The sequence below is a fragment of the Delphinus delphis genome, chromosome 9 (genome assembly GCF_949987515.2).
Source record: "Delphinus delphis chromosome 9, mDelDel1.2, whole genome shotgun sequence".
In the NCBI taxonomy this organism is placed as follows: domain Eukaryota; kingdom Metazoa; phylum Chordata; class Mammalia; order Artiodactyla; family Delphinidae; genus Delphinus; species Delphinus delphis.
In genome coordinates this window covers 22,735,323-22,759,343 of record NC_082691.1, presented here as the reverse complement: position 1 = coordinate 22,759,343, position 24,021 = coordinate 22,735,323, and the positions used below count along the sequence as shown (strand labels likewise).

The 24,021-nt window shown below is 40.0% G+C and overlaps 2 protein-coding genes and 1 pseudogene across 3 annotated transcripts in view; all 3 read left to right on the top strand.

The window, feature by feature from the left end:
- MAGI2 (membrane associated guanylate kinase, WW and PDZ domain containing 2) overlaps nt 1-24,021 on the top strand; it is a 1,338,731-nt gene that overhangs the window by 1,042,362 nt on the left and 272,348 nt on the right. The gene's annotated exons all lie outside the window — the stretch shown is intronic.
- Nucleotides 4,806-5,629, top strand: LOC132430952 (pyridoxal phosphate homeostasis protein pseudogene; annotated as a pseudogene).
- On the top strand, nt 16,411-18,502 carry LOC132431341 (putative Polycomb group protein ASXL2). The gene is given in 3 exon segments (XM_069541045.1): nt 16,411-16,610; nt 16,686-17,349; nt 17,351-18,502. Coding segments are annotated over 3 exon segments (1,953 nt in total). The 5' UTR covers nt 16,411-16,473.

Genomic DNA, 24,021 nt, shown 5'->3' with positions numbered 1-24,021 from the left:
AAATATATACACAAGAAACTACATAGCTAAAAAACAACAACATTAAACATTTAATTATCTTGGAGCATGACTTGGATACACTACACAGTCACTATAATTGATTGAGAAAAGAATGATGGTTAAAGTCACCAAGCAAAAGGCAATAGGCTGAAAAACAGTCAACTCAGAGGCCACGAGGCCATGTGTGGACATGCCCCTTGTTAACACTGATAAACTGTTACTGATGGAGCTAGTTCTAAACGTTCAAAGTTACGGATCATGCTGCCCAGGGCTAGCTGTGAGAAATTTGTATTATAACTGATGTCCGTCTTCGTACTCAGCTTCTTTTTCTGTGCCCTCTTCATTTCTTGATAATATAATAATTCCACAGCAAGTTCTTTGTCCTACAAAGTTCCACTCTTCTTCTGTGTCCATCGTGCCTCTTCTCTCTCCCATCACCACCACGCAAACATTTAAGATAAATCAGAGCTGCTACTTCCAAGATACTTCTTATTTTGATAGGTGAGTCCTAAACCAAGGCCAAGACATAAGTTATTTTTATAGAAAATGAACATGTTACATTAGTGTGCCTTCTTAATTCCATAATATAACTTATTTTCTTTTAACCTCCTTCGGGGAGCTGTAAGGCATCGTTTTTATATCTTTGGAAGTCATAAAAAAGCAATAAAGAGGCATTATAAATACTTAATCTGCATGACATCCTATTAATATGTCATTGTAAAATGCATCCTATCTAACAAAACGTCAATAGCAATAATATTCATTCTGAGAACATAGTAGGTGGCTCCTGAGCTACTGGTTAAAGTCTTCTATTGTACTAATGCCATTTAAGGCAGTGTGGGTTCATTACAGTATTATTTGAAGAAGAATCAGTTACAAAATCAATCTGTCATTGCACTGTGTACCATGCACCAAGGCTTCAGCTGAATGATAAATAGTACAGAAACATTCCGTTTAATTAATCTCTCTAAGACAAATGGAGGAGAGGCCTTTCAAAGTGAACAGTATCTTAGTATGGGTTAACTTAGTATAGGTTGACACGTGTCTCCATGCTAACTCATGTCTCCAGAGCTCCTAGTCCCATAGCTTTCTGTAATTTTAGGTCATAAATACAATAATTTTTTAAAGTCATTCTTAAAACATCATTGTAGTATCAGGAGTATTTAAATTGACACAATAGCAAATAGGTGTATGATTTCTTTTGCCTCTGAAAAAAAAAATGTTGCTTAACATGTGGATACAGCCTTAAATGCAGAAAAGTAAACAAACAATGCCCTGCTGGCCATTGTGCACGACAGTTCGCAAACATTGTGCATGACAATTCATTTGATATATTTCTTTATATCAAAAAGTAACATATCTTTTTTCTATTCTTTATAACTTTTTTCATACATATTTTGATTTTATTATTTTGTTTGTGTTAGTTACTTTGTTTCTATTCTTTATTATTCAAGTTGGAAAATCCATATTTGATGTTTTAAATTGACAACCACATAGATAGAACTTGAATTTTTTATGTTATTAAGCTTTGTGTCCATTTCCTTGTCTTGTAATCGGCCCTTCACTAGGCAAAATATACCCAAAGCTATTTGTCCTACATGATTGAATAATTTTCATAGTACTTTTGGGGGCAGCTAAAATTTACCTGCCTAAATTTCATTCTTGACCTTCGTATTTCTATACGCAAATTAAATGCCTCTAATTTTTAATTTAAGAAAAACATTAGCATTTGAAAATAAAATTTGCAACTTTTTGGGTGAGGTTTTCTCCCAAAATTCCATTTCAACTAAATTTGCTTTGCTTGCCTATATGTGTGTGTGTGTGTATATATATATACCCATTTCATGTAATACTGTGTTTGTATTAATAGGCCCCCTCTGATCCTTTAACAAATTAAGAATTTTTTTTTTTTTTTTTTTGTGGTATGCGGGCCTCTCACTGTTGTGGCCTCTCCTATTGCGGAGCACAGGCTCCGGACGCGCAGGCTCAACGACCATGGCTCACGGGCCCAGCCGCTCCGCGGCATGTGGGATCTTCCCGGACCGGGGCACGAACCCATGTCCCCTGCATTGGCAGGCGGACTCTCAACCACTGCACCACCAGGGAAGCCCCAAATTAAGAATTTTTGAAAAGTGCCAAGCATTTGCATACTGACTATTTTTTTAATTAAAAAGAAGAAAAAAAGCCTAAATGTGTTAATCAGTATATGAGCACTTACGAAGGTATTCTACCTCTATTGACCTGGAGTTATGGTCTAGAAAAGATACTATGTGTCCTCATCTTTGCCTCTTTCTTTACTACATTGAAACATTCTCATGCATCAGATGAAGTTCTAATTTTAAAAACTTCAGTTATCCCTTTAGTCTCTTTATACTATTATTCTGTCACAACCTTTCATAGGCAAAAATGAAAAATTATTCTTTACCTATTACTTCCCTCTTTTCATATCCATCCCCTTGATCTTCTGTAGCTTGGCTTCTGAAGCCACCACTCTACCCAAGCTTCTGTCTCATCAGCACTCCCAAATCCAGATGCTTTGCTGGGAGTTCATTGCTCTTGAACTCTCAGAAGTACTTAACATTGTAGACCACACCCTCCTCCTTGAAACTCTGCCTTGCCTTGTTCTGTGACAAAGCTCAGCTGACCTTTTCCTACTTTTCTAGTTGCTCCTGGAATCTGGTTTCCTTCTTTCTCATTTTCCCACTGCCCATGGGAATTGCCTTTCATTCCATCTTTTTTCTTTTTCTATTTTGCTTCCTGGAAGAGCTCATCCATTCTCATTCTAGCTTAGCTACTTATTAGCTGTGTAATATAAGGCAAGTTGTGTAGCCTCTCTGTACCTCAGGTTTCTCATCAGCAAATTGGAGATACTATTTGATGTGAAAATTAGAGTTAGTGTGTAGAAAGCATTTAAAATAACCCTTGTCATAACATAAGTAACATAAGTCAGTTGCCATCAGTCATAACATAACATAAATAAGTCATTTGTTACTAGCCATGATCATTATTTGCTATCATTTCATCACACTTAAAACTACATCTTCATCTTTGATTTGTGTTTCCATATTTTAAACTGCTTTTAAGTTATGATCCACAAAATATTCCATCAACAACACTTCAGACACCAGCATGGCCAAAACAGAGGTCAGTTTCTTGGGCCATATTTCCTTCTCAACATGGCTCATCCTTTCAAATGCCATCTTTCTATCACTGATACTACCATTTTCCAGGTAATCAACATTACATGGTAATTTAACATTTTTCTTTCATTGTCTACATTAAGCTTATTATTTAGCTTGTCAGATTTTCCTTTGTAATTTAGTTTGAATTCACTGAATTTTGTTGCTTTCCAATGCTCTGCTTGGTCCAGATCCTTGCCACCTTACACATGAACTAGTCATCCGTATCTCTACTCCCAGCATCTTTATTCCAACCAAATAATATCTTATAAACACCACGTTCAGTATGTCATATTCCACCCAATGTTCTTCTACTCAAGAAGTTAGAATCCAAAAATCTAACTATACCAATAGTTGTTAAATAATTGGGAATTGTAGAGCTGATGTTGCTTTTAAAATACATATTGAAAATTTAAGTTCATAAACTGGAAACTCAAATAAAATCTGAGAAGTATAAATATTTTATTATTTTTTATAGAAGGTTAATAAAGTAAGCAGGAAAGATCATAAAAATGTTCCAGTAAACACAAACATATCATACAAAAGGGCCAACAGTAGTATAATTACAATAATGATAGTAACTGACATTTCTTATCTATATTACACTTTACAACATATTTTGACATAAAATATTTCATTTGCTTTTCACACTAATTCAATGAAAAAGGTGTTGATATTAACCCATTTTACAGAATTAAAAACAGAGGTAAGGTTAAGCAGCGTACCAGAGATCATACGTCAGGAAGAGATGGAGACAGAACTTGCCTTTGGGTCAAGTTCCATTGCATAATTTGAAAGGCGTCAATAATCATTTTTTAACAACTTACTACATTTTTGAAACCTGGTAATAGAACCTAATGAGTGCTGAGTGAATTACCTACCATATAGGCTGGAATAATTCTAAATTACTGTATATAGAACCACATCTAATACAACTTGGGTTTCACAATAGATAATCTATACATCTAAACCTCACGAACTATCCTATCACTGCTTGGCAAACCAGGAGTATAGTGTCTAGAAATGAATAAATAGTATTATCACTTTAGTACTAAAAGGTATCTGCCTCTACTTAAGTTCATTAGCCAAAGGATCAGAAGCCATTACTCATTTTTTAATAACTGTCTTCATAATTAACAGCTTATATAACAGTAATATAGGTGAAAATATGTAAAATGCTTTTTACAAGCATAAATAAAATTAGCCTTTATTTTACAAATGTTGTCCTTTGAATATAAAATAGTCTAAAATTATAGAGTTGACAAAGATGAACATATGACTGAGTTTTAGGTGTCAATGCTCCCTTTCTTTTCTATATGTGGGATTAATATTCAGAGAGCTCAACTGACATTGCCTATTGATTACAGAAATTATGAAGATGAAGCAGAATTTTCCTGGATATACTTAATGCTCTGGAAAGAATGCTAATGATAGTTAAAACATTTGATCCTGAATTGAATGTATGTATCTCTCTATTCACTTGACTGTTTTAAGTAGGATTTAAAACTCTTTGGTGAAATTATTCAAAAATTTCTCAGTTGCAGATTACTTGGCATTGGCTATTACACTGCCTGTCTTATGTAAACATTATTCTTAAGACCATACCAGGACGTTAGTCCCTGGGGGATGTGGAGCGCTGGCAGCAAGCCACGGAGCTGTGGGATGGGTTCGCCCTGAGGGCAGTGAACAAGTGCGTGCAGCAGGGGGGTAGCGCGGCAGCTGCGGGAACTCCCAGCCATCCAGCCCCAGCTAGTAGCAGTCAGCAAAACCAAACCTGCAGACATGGGGATCGAGGCCTACAGTCACCAGCAGCGCACTTTCAGGGAGAGCTATGTTCAGGAACTGCTTGAAAAAGCATCAAATCCTAAAATTCTGTCTTCATGTCCTGAGATCAAATGGCACTTCATTGGCCATCTACAGAAACAAAATGTCAGCAGATTGATGGCTGTCCCCACTCTCTTCATGCTGGAAACAGTGGATTCTGTGAAGCTGGCAGACAAAGTGAGCAGTGCGTGGCAGGAAAAAGGTTCTCCCGAAAGGTAAAAGGTTATGGACCAGATTAACACCAGCGGAGAGGAGAGCAAACGTGGCCTGCCCCCATGGTGGCCGTGGTGGAACACATAAACACCAAGTGCCCCAGCCCGGAGTTCGTGGTACTGATGACCCTCGGGGGCTTTGGGCATGATCTTGGTCAAGGACCAGACCCAGACTTCCAGGTGTTACTGCCCCTCTGGGAGGAGCTGTGCAGGAAACCGAGCATCCCTACCAACCGGGTGGAGCTGAACACGGGCCTGTCCGTGGACTTCCAACACACGATTCAAGTGGGATCTGCGAATGTCCGAATAGGAAGCACCATTCCTGGAGAGTGAGATTACTTCAAAAAAGCTGCCCTGGACAAGCTTGCAGCAGAGCTGAAGGCTCCGGCGGCAGAGGTGGCCCAGGCACATTGAGCAGCGGCCCAGCTCAAGGGCGGGGTCCAGGAAGACAAACTATGCACTCACCTGGGCTTTCACTTTCACATCCTCTACGTCACAGCACGACCACGCCCTCCTCAGGACCTGGAGAAGGCACGCCTACGATTATGTGTGTTGATGGAAACCATCTGACTTAGTGTCTGACACAGGAAGCTCACTTCAAGCAGTGACTTTGGATTAGATTCGAGGAATCCAGACTTTTCTGCAGAACAGGTGCCTGGGCACTAGCCAGGACTTGAGTTCAGGCTTGAACGTTGCCCAGCAGCACCAACTAACCCATGAATGCCTTTCCCAGGTTAAAACTTGGTGACTGATGCCTATAATCTCCAAAGTCAGAGCGATTCCAACTTGTCATCCACTTCAATAGAAAATTCCCTGTTACCAACTCCGTACAAACCCACTGAGTAGCCGTCTCTGCTGCTCTGGAGCAGTGTGGTTTCTGCCCCCGTCTCCACCCCACCCAGTAAACGTTGGTCTCCACTCTGGCATGGCAGTACCGGTAACTTCGGGACCTGGCTCGAGTGAGTTCGCCAAACCCACATTGTGTCTGATGAGAGCTGTGTCCTTGGCCATCGTGTGGTGCTGACCCCGAAAATTACCGGGCAACTAACAGCAGCGGTCCTTGGGCCTTTCTAACATCCTCCTCCAGGGACAGGACTTTGAGCTTTTGCCCCAGGCCCTATGGTGATGAGAATCAAATGATATGATTCTTCTGCCACCATAGTTCCCGTTATGATGATTACTTATCTCATAGCTCCCCAGAAATGAAAGATCCCCTCAAAGCCGGTTCAGGCTCATGGTTTCAACAAGGCCTGGTTTTGAGTTTCCTGTTCCTGGGAGCACTTTTTAGGCATACTAATAGCCTCCCCTCCCAACCATGTTTATAAGGCAGAATTTTGCAAGTCTTGACATTAATAGAGTAGCTAGCTCTTCGAAACTCGGAAAGCACAATTCTCGGATAGTCACGAAGGACGACTGTAGTCTGGGTCGTTGTTTGTTTTCCAGGTGGGTTTTTCATATTTATTCAAGCCCCACTCTTTAATTTTATGAAACAACTCCCATGAAGCTGCTGCCGAAATGTAACTTTGTAAAACTTAAACCATTACGATTCCTGTACTATTTCACTCAAAGCTATAGTGTGATATTTCAGAGTCTATTAAATAAAAATGTGAGTTTGAAAACAAACCAACGAACCACACCAATGACTTTCAGGAGCCTGAACTGAAGTGTTGATTCGAGATAGAACTGGCCTTAATAACCAATAGAAAAGGCCACTGTGAACATGTGACTAAGTGGCAAATGGATAGCTCACTTGTTCCACTTTCTCAGAACTTCCAATATTTAGAGCATCATTGAGCATTTCAGTAAAAAAAAAAAAAAAAATACAGTCATCTGGTACCGAAATTAGTGCATAAAACCATAATTTTATATCCTAGGGATCTTCTGCATCATAGCGTTTTTCTAATAAGCTTCATTAATATTTGGCAGTATGTCTTTTATTTAAATGACTTGATGACAGTTTCAAAGGCAAGAACACTGTAGATAGCACTTTATTTTATGCCCATAGTTGGAATGTGGACAAGAAACCAGTGTCAACTAGTGAAGCAGTAGCCAAGTTAAAATGGATTTAAATTGGAGAAACAATGAGCTTATCAAAGTGCTGTTATTTTAAATGCCACCCAGTAGGAAAAGTAGACAATGCAACCCACATTCTACCATGAGAAATACTTTGCTTGAGTTCATCATTAACATTACTGATGATTAGAGGGAGAGAAGGGTTTGGATGAGGAAATAAAAGAAAATCTGACTTGGGCTTGCTTGCCCTTAGAGAGGCCTGCTAATTGGCCTTTCAATTAACTAAGGAGAAGCCTTTCAAGTCTTTGGTAGCAGTGAAGTGGAACTATATTAGCACATCCACTTCCTCTTCCTTCTTTTTAACAACTTTATTGCAGTATAATTGCTTTACAATAGTGTGTTAGTTTCTGCTGTATAACAAAGTGAATCAGCTATACATATACATACATGCCCATATCTCCTCCCTCTTGCGTCTCCCTCCCACCCTCCCTATCCCACCCCTCTAGGTGGACACAAAGCACCGAGCTGATCTCCCTGTGTTCTGCGGCTGCTTCCCACTAGCTATCTATTTTACATTTGGTAGTGTATATATGTCCATGCCACTCTCTCACTTTGTCCCAGCTTACCTTCCCCCTCCCCGTGTCCTCAAGTCCACTCTCTACATCTGCATCTTTATTCCTGTCCTGCCCCTAGTTTCCTCAGAAACTTTTTTTTAGATTCCACATATATGTGTTAGCATACGGTATTTGTTTTTCTCTTTCTGACTGACTTCACTCTGTATGACAGTCTCTAGGGCCATCCTCCTCACTACAGATAACTCAATTTCGTCTCTTTTTATGGCTGAGTAATATTCCATTGTATATATGTGCCACATCTTCTTTATCCATTCATCTGACGATGGACACTTAGGTTGCTTCCATGTCCTGGCTATTGTAAATAGAGCTGCAATGAACATTGGGGTACATGACTCTTTTTGAGTTATGGCTTTCTCAGGGTATATGCCCAGTAGTGGGACTGCTGGGTCGTATGGTAGTTCTATTTTTAGTTTTTTAAGGAACCTCCATACTGTTCTCCATAGTGGCTGTATCAACTTACATTCCTACCAACAGTGCAAGAGGGTTCCCTTTTCTCCACATCCTCTCCAGCATTTATTGTTTGTAGATTTTTTGATGATGGCCATTCTGACCGGTTTGAGGTGATACCTCATTGTAGTTTTGATTTTTATATTTGTAATGTAGTCTGATTTGCATTTCCCTAATGATTAGTGATGTTGAGCATCCTTTCATATATTTGTTGGTAACCTGTATATCTTCTTTGGAGAAATGTCTGTTTAGGTCTTCTGCCCATTTTTGGATTGAATTGTTTGTTTTTTTTTTTGATATTGAGCTGCATGAGCTGCTTGTATATTTTGGAGATTAATCCTTTGTCAGTTGCTTCATTTGCAAATATTTTCTCCCATTCTGAGGGTTGTCTTTTCATCTGGTTTACGGTTTCCTTTGCTGTGCAAAAGCTTTTAAGTTTCATTAGGTCCCATTTGTTTATTTTTGGTTTTATTTCCATTTCTCCAGGAGGTGGGTCAAAAAGGATCTTGCTGTGATTTATGTCATAGAGTGTTCTGCCTATGTTTTCCTCTAAGAGTTTTATAGTGTCTGGCCTTACATTTAGGTCTTTAATCCATTTTGAGTTTATTTTTGTGTATGGTGTTAGGGAGTGTTCTAATTTAATTCTTTTACATGTAGCTGTCCAGTTTTCCCAGCACCACTGATTTAAGAGGCTGTCTTTTCTCCATTGTATATTCTTGCCTCCTTTATCAAAGATAAGGTGACCATAAGTGCATGCAGTTATCTCTGGGCTTTCTATCCTGTTCCATTGATCTATATTTCTGTTTTTGTGCCAGTACCATACTGTCTTGATTACTGTAGTTTTGTATTATAGTCCGGAGTCAGGGAGCCTGATTCCTCCAGCTCCGTTTTTCTTTCTCAAGATTGCTTTGGCTATTCGGGTCATTTGTGTTTCCATACAAATTGTGAATTTTTTTGTTTCCACTTCCTCTTTGTTCAACAGATATACACGGTCTTCTCTTTGTTACCACATCAGTCCATTTGCAATAGGTATTTTCACACTTTCTGATTCAGTTTGTCCAAAATGTGATTTTTCTGCCTGAATTGTCAGTCCTCTGAAAAGCCAGGTCATTTAAGGTGATGGGTGGTAAGCAAAAGTTAAGCCATATTGTTTTTTGATACCAACAAATATTGGTTCTTTCTTTATATTAACATTTATTTGTAAACAATCAGCAATGTATTGCAGATTCAAAGCAGTGTTTTAGCCTAAAGGTCACGATTCTCTTAGTTTTGAAATAACAGCATTACCAATCTGGAATACTTAAAAATAGAGGGGGTGGGGGAGGAAACCATGGACTGAATGACAAAGAAAAGGATCCGGTCACTCTCCCATGTATACAGTGCCATGGATAATGCAAAGGGGACACCATTTAGATGGATTCCCTTTGCCATGATTCCTCCCTGTAAAGGAGGTTGGCGCTTATAGTTACTCTGCTATTCAGAAAAGGAGTTTCAAATTCTGTGATGCTGACCAACATCTAGGGATCTTGAGTTACTTTGTAAACTACCATAGAACATAATAGCAGTTTTGACTGGATAAGGTAAATCATGAAGTAGCTCACTTCCTTCAACAGATACTTATTTATCTCACTGTTTACTGAGCACCTTGCACATATGATTAGCCACCAGGCTACACACGGTGTTCTACCCTGGAGACTCAAAGTCATGCTCACTGTCCCATGGAGCTTTCTGTTCAACAGTGATGACAATACAAAGAATCATCAGAAAAAGGCAAAATGGCATTTAGCTGATGGCTGACCAGGCAGGGTTTCATTAAAACAGTATTATTGGAGTTGTGTCTTAAAGAATAGTCTTTTAAAAAGCAGAGATACATTCTAGATGGAGGACATAAACAAGACAAGAAAAGCTAAAAAGCATGGAGCATGTTAAAGGATTGTGAATAGCCGGTTTTGTCTATAGTGCATGACAATTCATTCAATAAATATATACTGAATCTGTACTATGAACAAGGTTCAGTCTTGGACTCTTGGGATAAAGCAGTTAAAAACAAAACGTTGGATCATGCACTAATGGAGCCAACATTCTGAAGGAGAGAGATAAGCAATAGAAAAAAAAAATAGATCTATAATATAATGCAAGTAGTGAGAAGTGCTGCCCTTTTCAAGCTACCTTGTTCTCCTTACTGATGTTCTCCTGGAACTCATCAAGCAAGATCTTGCTTCAGGGCTTTGCATTTGCCATTCTCTATATCCAGAACACTCATTTTCAACACATTCACAGGCTATCTTCCCTCACCTCCTTCAGACCTCTATTCAAATAGCCCTCTCTCAGCGAAGACTTTCTTATTAAGCAGTAACCACCACTCTGCCCCAACACATCCTATCTCGCTTCCCTGCTTTGATTTTCACCATACAACCTATTTTCATCTGGCATGCTGTTTAATTTGTTTATTGACTCTCTCCACACTGGAAAGTAAGCTCCATGAAAGAAAGGGATTTTTGCCTATTTTGTTTAGTGTTATACTCTCAGCACCTAGGACAGTACCTAGCACATTCAAAAGATATTTGCAGTATGAAAAAATATAATGAAAAATAAATTAGGGTTAAGGTGGTTAAGTGAATGATGTGCTGCTCTTTTATGGGGAGGCTGGGGAAGACCTCTCTAAGGAAGTGGCATCTGAATAAAAACCTGAATAAAAGGAAGGAGCAACTCACGTAACTGTCTGAGAAAAGAGTTTCCCAAGCAGAGGGAACAGCAGGGGCAAAGGCAGGAGCATCCTGGCTGGAGCAGAAGAAGCTAAAGAGGAGAGTGATAGAATATGTCAAAAAGATAGCATGAGTCCCGCTAAGGATCTGGATTTTATTCTGAATGAAAAGGGAAGCTACAGAGGGTTTGGTTTTGTTTTTAGCAGAGTGGTGACACAATTTGACTGACTTCTATAAAACATCACCAGGCTCCAGTGTGGAGAATAGACAATAGCAAAGCAGGAAGAGATAGACAGTAGGAAGTAGGAAGTACAAAGTAGGAAGGCAGCACCAAGTAGTTTAGACTGGTGTGAGAGCAGTGGAGATGTACATTCCGGATGGCTTTTGAAAGTAGAGTTAACAGGATTTGCTAATGGAATAGATGGATGTGGTAAAAAGAGACCAAGGAGGAATTCAAGGAGTTGTCATCAACTGAGATGGGGCAGACTATGAAAGGAGCAAGTTGGGCAAAGGGAGGAGTGTTAGAAATGGAGAGTTAGTTTTGAAGCTCATACATTTGAAATGCCTTTTAAATTTCCAAGTGGAGATATATTGAGTGGAGAGTGGGATTTTTAGTCTGAATCTCAAGAGAAAGGTCACAGCTAGAAATATAAATTTGAATTTATCAGTGTATAGGTGGTATTTAAAACCATGGAAGAAGATCAGATCATCAAGAGGATTAGTGTGATTTAGACTAAAAGCCACTAACATTTGCATGATGTTTTACCATTTACCAAGCAATTCCACATCAGCTGGAAAATTGCAGGAGTTAAGATTACAAATCTAAGATGGGCTTGAAAAGTGACTGAAAGGCTAAGAGTAATATGAGAGAGAATGCTGACTGCACAGTGCTTTACAGATGATTGAATTTGGAGGATGAGGTTGTTAAAGACAGCCCCAGTTCCTTCATTTGAAGGGACTATAAATATGGGGAGGTGGAGAGGGGTCATGAAGAGGGATGATGATAGCTATTATTTTGAACACGGTGAGTTTCTGGTGCTTTAACACTATCCAGGTGACGTAGGAGGAGGAGGGTGCTCTTTGCCAAAGTCAAGCCCTATTTATCCTCAAAAGTCAGTTCAAACATTACTTCCGGGCTTCCCTGGTTGCGCAGTGGTTGAGAGTCCGCCTGCCGATGCAGGGGACATGGGTTCGTGCCCCGGTAGGGGAGGATCCCACATGCCGCGGAGCGGCTGGGCGTGTGAGCCATGGCCGCTGAGCCTGCGCGTCCGGAGCCTGTGCTCCGCAATGGGAGAGGCCACAACAGTGAGAGGCCTGCGTACCACAAAACAACAACAACAACAACAACAAAAACCATTACTTCCGCCAGAAAGTCTTCTCCTCCCAGTCTCCTTGGTCTGAGTCAGGGTTTTTCCTTTCTCATCGCCAACTCCACACACTTAGGATTGCCTGCTTATTTGTCTGTGTCCCACTGAGTTCCTTAAAGAGAGGGATTTTATCTTTCATGCTTGTGACCTCAGCACATTGGACAGTGCCTGAGATGGATGGATGGATGGATGGATGGATGGATGGATGGATGGATGGATGGATAGCAGCAATGAGAACCCAACTGAAGCTGTTTACATTAGTTTACAGTAAAGACAACCAGTGTGGTTTTGTGGAGCTCAGAATGGAGAGGGCAGAAAGTACACTAAAAGTCAACTACAGCTTGATCTCAAATAGCATCTGTTCTGTATGAAGTATTTTTCAGGTCACCTGGCCACCAGATTGAGACATAAAAATATGAAATATTCATCACACTGAAAGACTTGGTGACCAAATCAAGTTCTCTAGATGTTTGGGGATGAAATTAAGTATATTAAAAACTGCTCTCTGAAAACTTTTCCTCTGTTTTAAGAATGGGATGAAGGCATTTACTAGAAAAATGAGAACTTTTGCATAGACTACTATGTTCAGCATCTGGATATAAAGTGGAAGACAGCTATGCTCACCACTGTACCACCAACACAGAGCTGAAGTTAATGCCTTAATGACTTGAACCCTGGACCATCACATTTAAAATGACTGATCCTCTATTTACTAAGCTACTCAGAACAGATGTGTTGTTTAAGGGTATGAACTTGCAATGATTAGTAAGTAAATCCTTGAGATCTAATGCAAGTATAGTGAATATAGACAGAAACATTGTATGATATTATCAAACTTTCCAAGAGACTAATTCCTACCTTACAAGAATTAATGAGAATTAATACATATAAAGTGATTAGTCCAGTGCCTGACACAATAAATTTTAGTTATCATCATCATCATCTTTGGTTATTTGTGATAAGCACACTTCCCAACTGAGATCAGGCAAAAACCCATTCAAAAAGCAGGAAGTTGGGCTTCCCTGGTGACGCAGTCGTTGAGAGTCCGCCTGCCTATGCAGGGGACATGGGTTTGTGCCCCGGTCCGGGAAGATTCCACGTGCCGCGGAGCGGCTGGGCCCGTGAGCCATGGCCGCTGAGTCTGTGTGTCCGGAGCCTGTGCTCCGCAACGGGAGAGGCCACAACAGTGAGAGGCCCGCGCAAAAAAAAAAAAAAGCAGGAAGTTAAATTTTGTTATTCTTTTCCAAGTGACTTTAGATAATATGCTTTTAGTGAAGAAAACCTGTAAATGCATAGCAGAACAGATAGAAGGTTTGTAAGGCAGTTACTCCCAGGTTTGTGACATTTCCATGTAAAATATCTTTGCCATGTTCCCTGGGGAATTAATTCTTCTCTTGATGCTAAATCACAGCTCTGTATCCACTATGGTTTAAATGTGGAAAGTATAGAAAATAGCTTATTCATATCAACTTCCCCCTCCCCCATTTTTGATGTTTTTGATCAGTATTGATTTTCTACCTATGAATAAGCTTCATATTAATTACCTGTGCCACCACAGACTGTAAAGGACATCTCCTAAGCTCTCTCGTTACACGTATAAAAATTCATAGATAGGTACAACATGAAATTTCACATTATTTATGGTGTTACGTTCAGCCATTTTTTCAATCAGAAGTCCCTAAACTTTTTGATCCTTGATTGTCTTTGGCAGTACGTATAGTGAAGCCTGTAGATCCTTCTCGGAATAATATTTCTAAATGCATAAAATAAAATATGAAACTATCTGTGATTTTTATGGGTAACAGAGTCATAGCGTCTGCTATGCTACTGTTGTTTGTTGCAAACATGTATTATTGAAGGAAATGCTATATTTCTGTTAGAAATAGCTGAAAATAAAGATGAATTTTTTTTCTCGTCCAAGTCCAAAGACCACTCTGATAAAGATCCCTGATGTAAAAGAAAAATTTGTCACTATGTGATGAATATACTAAAGCGCAAAGTTGCTACCCTGTTTGATTAAATACTGTTGTTTTTATGTACCTTTGAATTGTATTAAATTTATTTTTGCTGTTTAAAATACTACACCCACGTTATAGAAAAATAAGAAAACAGAATTAGAGGAATCACCTATAATACGCCCGCCTTTCATATTCTCTGCTAGCATTTTCATGTGCTTCTTTCCAGTTATTTTGTAACTGCCATCATCGTATTATGTATGTAATTTTGTATCCACTTAAAACTAAACGTTGTATCATGAGCATTTTCCATGTTGTCCTACAATGTTTACAGCCACAGTTTTCATGATTATGTGATATTTCTTATCTTACTTAGCCATACCGTTCCTACTAAATAGCAACATTTTTTGCTACTATGAATAACATTGTTTCATAATGGGTGCTACTGTGATAAATTTAACTACTTCATTAAGTGAGCAACCAATTAGAAGTTATGATATGTATTAAGGGTTTAGAACTTACCATACACTATTTTACTTTAATCATCACAGTGAGCCTTCTCTTTTTTGTTCATAAGCTTTTTATTATTATTATTACTGTGACACAGTTTTAGATTTACAGAAAAATTGTGGAGATAGTTCCCATATACCCCACACTGAATTTTCCTTGCTGTTAACATCTTATTGTTAGTATGGCACATTTGGTACGTTGTATAAGCCAATAGTGATACAGTATTATTAAGTAAAGTCTATACTTTATTCACATTCCCTTAGTTTTCACCTCATCGTTTGTTTTGTTTTCTCCTGTCCCAGGAAAGGAATGCCCTGGGTGGTATCCAGGATGCCACATCACCTTTAGTCATCGTGCCAGGCCCCCTTAGGCTCCTCTTGGCTGTGGTAGTTTTTAGACTTTCCTTATTTTTGAGGATCTTGACAGTTTTGAGGAATACGGGTCAGGTATTGTGTAGAATGTTCCTCAGTTGGGATTCGTCTGAGCTTTTTCTCATGGTTTTACTGGGGTTATGGATTTTCTTGAGAAAGACCACAGAAGTAAAACACCATTCTTATCATATCATATCAAAAGCAGATACTATCAGCGTGACATCACTTGTTGACATGAATCTTTATCACCTGGCTAATGTCTTGTTTGTCAGACTTCTCCGCCATAAAAGTATTATTACCCCTTCTTTTCATCCTGCAGTCTTGCGAAAGAACTCATTTTGGGCACTGCACACTACCAAATGGAGTCACGCTCTGCCACCTTACACAGCCACATACGTTATTTGTAATTCTTCTGCATAGGAGATCTGTCACAAGCCTCCTTTAATGGATGAGAAAACTAAGATTGAGAGAGATTAGGGAAGTAGCCCAAGCTGCCTAGCCTTCCATGCCTATAACTGCTAGAGCTTACTTCCTCTCCTCCGCGGCACTGGTGTACTCCTTACCTAAATCTGCCTCTCTGTGCTGTGCCACGTGAGCCCTTCCCAAGCTCACTGGGCTGTTTGTGGCGGCTTAGCAGCAACTCCTATATTGGCCCATTTGGGGAGGTAGGTGTTCATTCTACAAATGGCATGTGTTCATTTGCAAATACCAACTTCCCTCTGATGTCTAAGCAAGTATTTCCAAAACCACCAGAAGTCACTCAATTTGGGAGAAGAAAGAGACAGACAAAAAAGACTGAAATGCTTCCTGCTTTGATAAATGCTATTCTGTGTATCTCAATTTATTGACTGAAAAAATATTTGTATGCAAAACACTATTCTAGGCATAAAGCATACCCCAGTAAATTAAATTAAGTCCCTGCTTCATGGAATATTTTAGTGAGAAAGCGAGAATATAAGGAAATAAATACATCCTTAATAGCATATCAGACATGACCGTAGCGGCTGCCTGTACAGTAAGGACCCAATATGGCAGCGGCGGTAGCAGTGGTAAAAGCAGCAGGAGGACCGGCCGCCCCATAGACCGCCCCCCGCGCACCACCCCACCGCTTCCTCTGCTGGGGTGCTCCTCCGGCCTGACTTCCCCTTTCTCCCATCTTTCCCGGCACCGCGGGAAAAACAGCGCAGGGCAGAGCAGGCAGGGAGGGCAGCCGCAGCCCGGACACGGGAGCCTCCCAGTCAGTTCAAGACCCGACATGAGGGAAAAGGGCCGTAGGAAGAAGGGCAGGACCTGGGCGGAGGCCGCCAAGACGGTCTTAGAAAAACATCCCAATACACCCATGAGTCATAAAGAAATTCTTCAAGTTATCCAGAGAGAAGGACTAAAAGAAATCAGACTCATTATCAAAATCCTATCAGTGAGTGACAAGTGAACACAGCTCAGGGCTCCCACTGATTCTGCATGAAGAAGTGGAACTTCCCCTCTTGCATGCCTGAATGCAAAGCTGCACACGAACTCCCGAGGTGAAGAGCGCATCTTCTCTAAGGTTCCAGGTAGAATGGGAGTGTATACTTTGAAGGAAGGTGTGCCGGATGGGGTGAAAGAGCTATCAGAAGGTTCAGAAGAAAGCAGTGACGGTCAGTCAGATTCCCAGAGTTCTGAGAACAGCAGCAGCAGCAGCAGTGACGGTGGCAGCAACAAGGAGGGAAAAAAGAGCAGGTGGAAAAGGGAAGTATCGTCTAGACTGTCACAACCATCCTCTCCTCAGTCAGGCTCCCCATCACCCACCATTCCAGCAGGTAAAGTCATTTCTCTGTCACAGGAGCACAGCAAGAAGGCACTAAAGCAGGCTCTGAAACAGCAACAGCAGAAGAAACAGCGGCAGCAGCAATGCAGGCCAAACACGTCCATCTCCTCCAACCAGCACCGCTCTCTGAAGACTGTCAAAGCAGCCAGTGACTCTGTACCTGCCAAACCTGCGATATGGGAAGGAAAGCAGTCTGACGGACAGTCAAGCAGCCCTCAGAACTCCAACTCTAGCTTTTCTCCTTCAGTTAAAGTGGAAAATCCTTTGCTAGGCCTGGGAAAGAAGTCATTCCAGAGGTCTGACAGGCTTCACACAAGGCAAATGGAAGAGGACTAAATGTGCCGAAATTGACGTTGAGACACCAGACTCCATTCTGGTTAATACAAACCTACGAGCACTAATCCACAAACACACCTTTGCAGTCCTTCCTGGAGATTGCCAACAGCGACTGCTTCTACTGCTTCCAGAGGTGGATCGACAGGTTGGTCCAGATGGTCTGATGAAGTTAAATGGCTCAGCCCTTAGTAATGAGTTCTTCACTTCAGCAGCCCAAGGCTGGAAGGAAAGACTTTCAGAAGGTGAGTGTACACCTGAGATGCAGGTGAGAATTCGACAAGAGATCGAGAAGGAGAAAAATGTAGAGCCTTGGAAAGAACAGTTCTTTGCAAGCTACTATGGTCAGAGTTCTGGCCTGAGCCTTGAAGATTCAAAGCAATTGACAGCTTCACCCAACGATCCCAAAGTAAAGAAAACCCCAGCTGAGCAACCAAAAGCCATGCTTCCTTCAGAGGCCTCTCCTGTCAGTACAGTCTCAGTAATTCCCCAGTTACTGTCTAAAGAAGAAGTACTACAGCTGCCATCACCAGTCAGGAAAGAAGAGCATGAAAGCCAAGACAAGATGCAGCCAAAGTCCAAATCCCCAGCACCCTTGCTTTCCTCAGCTCCCAGTACAGATGAGCTTAGCAGCGTCCCTCCCATCAAGTGCCCAAAGGATGAGGCTGTCTTGGAGCAAAAGCCAGTTGCCTCTGCTGAACAGAAGTCTGAGAAAGAGAATCATCTCACTACAACTTCAAGTTATAACAGAAATGAAAGCCAAGAAGCTTTAGTTACATCCCTGAGCAAACCCAAGAGCCCTGGGGTAGAAACAATAGTAGTGAAGCCCATAGTAGAAGCAGGTCTACGGGAGACCACTGTGAAAGAGCCTCCATCAGCTCTGGCTGATCACAGCCCAGAAAACCTCAAGAGGAAACCTTCTGTCACCCAAGAAGAGGCCCCTACAAGCTGGGAGAAGAGACCACGTGTCACTGAGGATCGCCAGCGCCAGCAGCCATTTCCAGTCTCCCCACAGCCCTTTCTCAGTAGAGGGGACAGGTTCCAGGTGCGGAAAGTACCACCTCTCAAGGTAAGAGAGCGGGAAGAATTGAAAAAGAAAGATGGTCTGAACACTAAGTGTTGGGGTGTACCTACTAATTTTTAAATAGTTGTATTTCTTAATGCAGAAGCAGTTGTGTATATTTGATATGCATGTAACTGTGGTCATACATGAGTAAAATTATTAAGAAACAGGCATTTAGAACTGCATCCTTATATGTATACATACAGCTGATTCACTTTGTTCTACAGCAGAAACTAAGACAGCATTGTAAAGCATTATATAATTATATAATGTAAAGCAATTATATTCCAATTAAAAAATCATAAATCAAAAAAATAGTATATCAGTCAGAAGCGCTGTGAAGACAAATAAAGCAGAATTAGGGAATAGAACACTCAAGGAAGGGCTGAGGTCAGGACATTTCAACAGAGACCTCAATGAAATGAGGCAAGGCATACCAGGCAGAAGGAACAGAAACCTCTAAGGGCCTCAGCTTGCACTGTGCTCGGTCTGTTGAGGAAGAGCAAGGAGGCCAGTGTAGCTGGGGGACATAAGTTAGGGTTATGGGGTTGGGGAGAGAGCAGAGGCTGGACATGGAGGACCTTGTGGGCCACAGTAAAGCTCCTGGATTTTGTTCTAAACATGATGAATAACCGTTTAGCAGAAGAATAAAGTAATAAGATTTATATTTTTTAAACACTGATCTTCTGGCTCCTGTGTTGAAAAGAGACTGTCAGCAGAAAAGGGAGAAGCAGAGAGACCAGTTAGGATACTACTAGAGTAGTCCAGAAAAGAGATCATGATTCCTGGGACTAGTGTAGCAGCAGTGGTGGTGGTGAGAGGAGGGTAGGTTAAGTACATACTTTGGAGGTACCCATGACTGGATAGATTTTTGGACCTTGAGAGTGAGAAAGGAGGAGCGATCAAAGATGGCTCTGAAGTTTTTGCCCTGGATGGTGGTTTCAATTACTGAGAATTGAAGACTCAGGGATAAGCAGTTTTATCCATATTAAGTTTGAGATGACTTATGGGACCTTCTGGTATTGAGTAAATAATTGAGCCTGAAGTTTTTAGGAGGGATTGTGCCTGGAGTTATAGATTTGGGAGAGAGTAATTGACATATGGGTGATGTTGAAATACACGAGATTGGATGAGATCATCCATGAAATAAGCATAACAGAGAAGAGAAACAGTCGCAGAAAAAGGATACAGATGAGGACACTAGAAGGAACAATCAGTAAGACTGAAAACCAGGAGAATGTGGTGTCCTGGAAACCAAGTGAAGGAATTTCTTGAGGGAGATAGTGATCAACCATGTGACATGATGCTAAAGAAGTTGAATAAGACCTCACACCTTCAGTGGTCATGTGAGATTCTCTTAACTTGGATAGAGGCTATCTTGCCTTCAACGGGTGAATACTGACACCAAATTTATAGCTTTCTTCCCTACATTGGCCTAAGAGACAAATAGAGGCACATATAGGGATGTATTCACATAGTGTAGTCGATCTTATGATTATAGTCAAAGTACACAAGGACTTACAGATCAAAAGTGGAAGCAGCTGGGAAAAGAAATAACAAAATCAGATTTATCAACATGATCTTTCTGATACTTTCTCTAACCAGCAGCATGGATACCATCCCTGAGCAATTGTTGCATTATTAAATAGCATGATCAACTGTACTTACATAAATATTAAAGTATTGTACAAAAACTAAAAGTCATAGAGAGGGAATAGAGAGGTATAGGTAGAAAGGCAAAGTAACATGAGGGTTATTATTTTATCTTTGACAAAAGATATTCAACAGATAAAATGGGTGATTGCCTTCTTTAAAAATAATAGTGTATTCTATTCTAATGAGCTAGAATAGTTGAAAATACATATATCCCATGCAGAAATATTATCCCAGAGCCTTGTTTACTATAATGCAGTATTTGGAACAAAATATCCATTCATTGGTCTCAGTAATTAAAGTACCAAAAGAACTTCATTAAATTCAATTCAACCTTTTAAGTTTGATTACCATATAACCAAAGAGTGTAAGTTCCTTAATCAGAGGAACCATGCCTTATACTCCTTCTAATGCTTAGCATGGTACTGAGCACATAATAGAGGCTCAATAAATACATAGTGGTTGGTTGGTTAGTTGGTTAATTGGTTGATTGGTTGGTTGGTTGTTTGGTGGGCTGCCTGCCTGGTTTGTTAGCTGATTGATGGCATTGTGGCAAGATTTCAGTGCCCACTACGTTAAAAAGAGAAAGACTGTATTTGCTAAGTGTTTCCAAACTTGTCCTAAGATCTTATGCCTTAGGCAAAAAGTATTTCCAAATGTGAAGTTTATTCATCCAACAAACATTATTGGTTCCTTATAGTATTAGACTCTGATATGAAAATGAATATGAAACACAGTACAGAATTAACAACTTTGGAGTTCCTAGGCATTGAAAAGATTATGGCCCTCATATGGAAATCAAAGTACAAATCATGCTAAATAATGAAACTAGGATGAGAACACCTGACAATGTTCCTATTTTTTCCTTGATGACGATTTTGATGCCCCCCTCCTTTCTTAGAATATATTAAAAATAAAATTCTTTCTCTTAAAATTCTATCCCCAAGGTACTATGCTTGTTCTATTGGTTAATTAAGCAATAATTGCACAGAATCTTCGCCCCTGGAAGCTCACAGTCTAGTGAGGGAAACACAAGTGTTAAAGTACAGTGTGGTAAGAATGATGCATAATTGAAATATTTACAACACACTAATAAAACATAGAGAAAATGACAAATATTGCCAGAGAATTAAAACATGGAACCTGGGAAAAGAGAAAGCATTAAAAAGAGAGATGCGTGTATTATCACAAAGAACTTAAACAGTACATAATTAATTTTGAATTAACATTATTCTGTTTATATTGATGTTTAATGGGAAAATATGAATAGTGGATTAAATTTGGAGCAAGGCATGATTTTATTATTTAAACATTATTTTTCGTGTAGCCTGTTATTACATTGTAATGTTAAATTTATGTACTGAATTTGCCTGTCTCATGGTAGAAGGATTCCCACTGAAATTATCCATCTCATGAAATGAACAAAGCAATGTTGGATTTACAGTCCTGGCACTGTTTCCTCTTCTGTTTATTTAGTGGCTTCATTTATTTAGGACAATAAACCCCCACTGAAAATTGAGCCACTTGGATTTATTCTGCACATTTATTTTAAGGAAAGGAAGATGGTATTTATAGTAGTTTCTTCTCTTTCTTGTATCTAAATGATAATTTGGATACCTTTGTTAAGTCTAGAGCACATCCTGATAGCAAGATGTTTTATACAACTCACCTCAAATCTGCAAACTGTGAAAATACTGTAGATTACTGATGCTTTTTTGATGCTGAATCTATCAAAAGTGTCAATTAGTAGTCACTCTACTTAAGATAGATTAGCTTCTATGTTATATAACAAAACATAACAGTCACGCATGCACACACACACACACACACACACACAACATTCTCTGTAAAAAATAAAATAACACTTTTAAATGATTGCTGTGAAACCAAAATTACTATTCTAACCTGTATGATTAATAGGAAGAAACTATATAGCTGTAGTCTACATTACAATCCTGCCTTATAGGCTTAGGAAATATATTGGTGAAAGTTCATTCAGGTAACTTTTGAGAACTACTTTAATTTGTTACTAGTCATTTATGCAGGTTCCCTTTATGACTTAGAAATACAAATTTTTGAAAGCTAAAACTTCTCATTGCTGTTTTAACCACGCCCTGTCATGCTGCCTGTAAAATACGGTAGGCTTGACCTCAAGTCTTAGAGATTGTCTGTTCCAGCCCCTTCATCCTTCCTTGGTCTACTTGATATGCTTCTCCTCCATTAGACCCAATATTTCTACTAGGTGCTGACTAGACACTCCACCTTGCAAACACCGTACATTCATCCTGCCCCTCTCCACAACTTCTCTGCTTCCTGAATTCTCAGTCTAGCCTAATAGCATGATTGTGGACCCCATTTCTCAAACTAGAACCTAAACATTGGTTCCCAAAACTTCTCCTTCTGTCTTAACTCCATATTCAATAAGCTTTGACAATTCCTCTTCAGAAAACTGCTCCTTTCTTAGCTTGGTTCAGGACCTCATTGTCTGTTACCTCAGTCAATGCACTAGCAATTCTAAGCTGCAGTCACACCCTAACTTTACTTGCAGACTTATCTTTAAAAAAAAGCTGATCATGCCACTTCCCTCATATAGATCTCTCAGGATTTATAAAACAGACAAAACAATTCCTTAGCTTGGAATACAGTATCTTGCACTCTAAAGTCCCAGTGTACCGTTGCAGCCTTATATGGCAGTAATTTCATTCCACCTACATTGAACTCTCTCAGCTTCCCTTTCACGAAACCTGTCTACTTGGGTATAAAACCCACATGAGCTCCGATGTTCATGAATTGTGCTTGCTCCTTTCATTTTTATAAAATTTTTATTTCTTTCACTTTTATGAAATTCATGTATTTATTTTTGGCTGTGTTGGGTCTTCGTTGCTGTACGTGGGCTTTCTCTAGTTGCGGCGAGCAGAGGCTTCTCTTCATTGCGGTGGCTTCTCTTGTTGCGGAGCACGGACTGTAGGTGCCTGGGCTTCAGTAGTTGTGGTGCAGGGGCTTAGCGGCTCCGTGGCATGTGGGATCTTCCCAGACCAGGGCTCGAACCCACGTCCCCTGCGTCGGCAGGTGGATTCTTAACCACTGCACCGCCAGGGTAGTCTCCCTGCTACTTATTCTAAACCAGTTATGTCAACAATTTCATACTTTTCTTCATCACCAATTCCTGATTGCATTTCTTCCTGACCCCATGATTCTTATTCTAGTTCCCTCTTCATCTTCTTGCTCCTTTAGAACCAATTCTTGGTTCTTCTCCATCTCTGAGCTCTGGCTTCTCACCTTCCTCTTGGCCATTCCAGCATATAGCTTTCCTATAAATACTTCCCCTAGAACTCCCAGGATGCTTCACCTCAACACAGATTTTCATAATAGTCATCATCTCCTGATTTACACTAATCCTGCAAGTGAAACCCAGACCACGCCTTGACTTTGCACCAGGTAGAAAGAATGCCTCGCCTCGGAATTCCTTTCCCTCTGCCAGATTCTTTCTCATTAATGACACAAGCAACATGTCAGTTCTACTATGACACCTTCCCTGAATTCTTGAGATAGTAATTTGCGACCTTCCTTATATACTCCCAAGATATCTCATCATATATTCTATATAACACCTACCCTTTTGTATTGTAAAATAGCTGGCTCCCTAGTAGCTGTTAAACTTCTTGTGGACAAGGATACTATCTTAATGAAGCATGGATATTTCAAATCTCCCTTAAATCCTTTTAAAATATGAGAGGGAGGAAGAAAGAGGGAGAGAAAAAAAAATTGTATTCCTTTTAGTATACAGAGTGGCTTTCATTTTTCTTTTTTACCTTGACCACAATAAGCAATACATGTTACACCAAGAACTCAGTACACAGTCACACACATATGCAGACGTACATATACACACACACAAAAACTGATATAAAAAGTTTCAGAGTACTTAGTTTACTAATGCAGTGCAC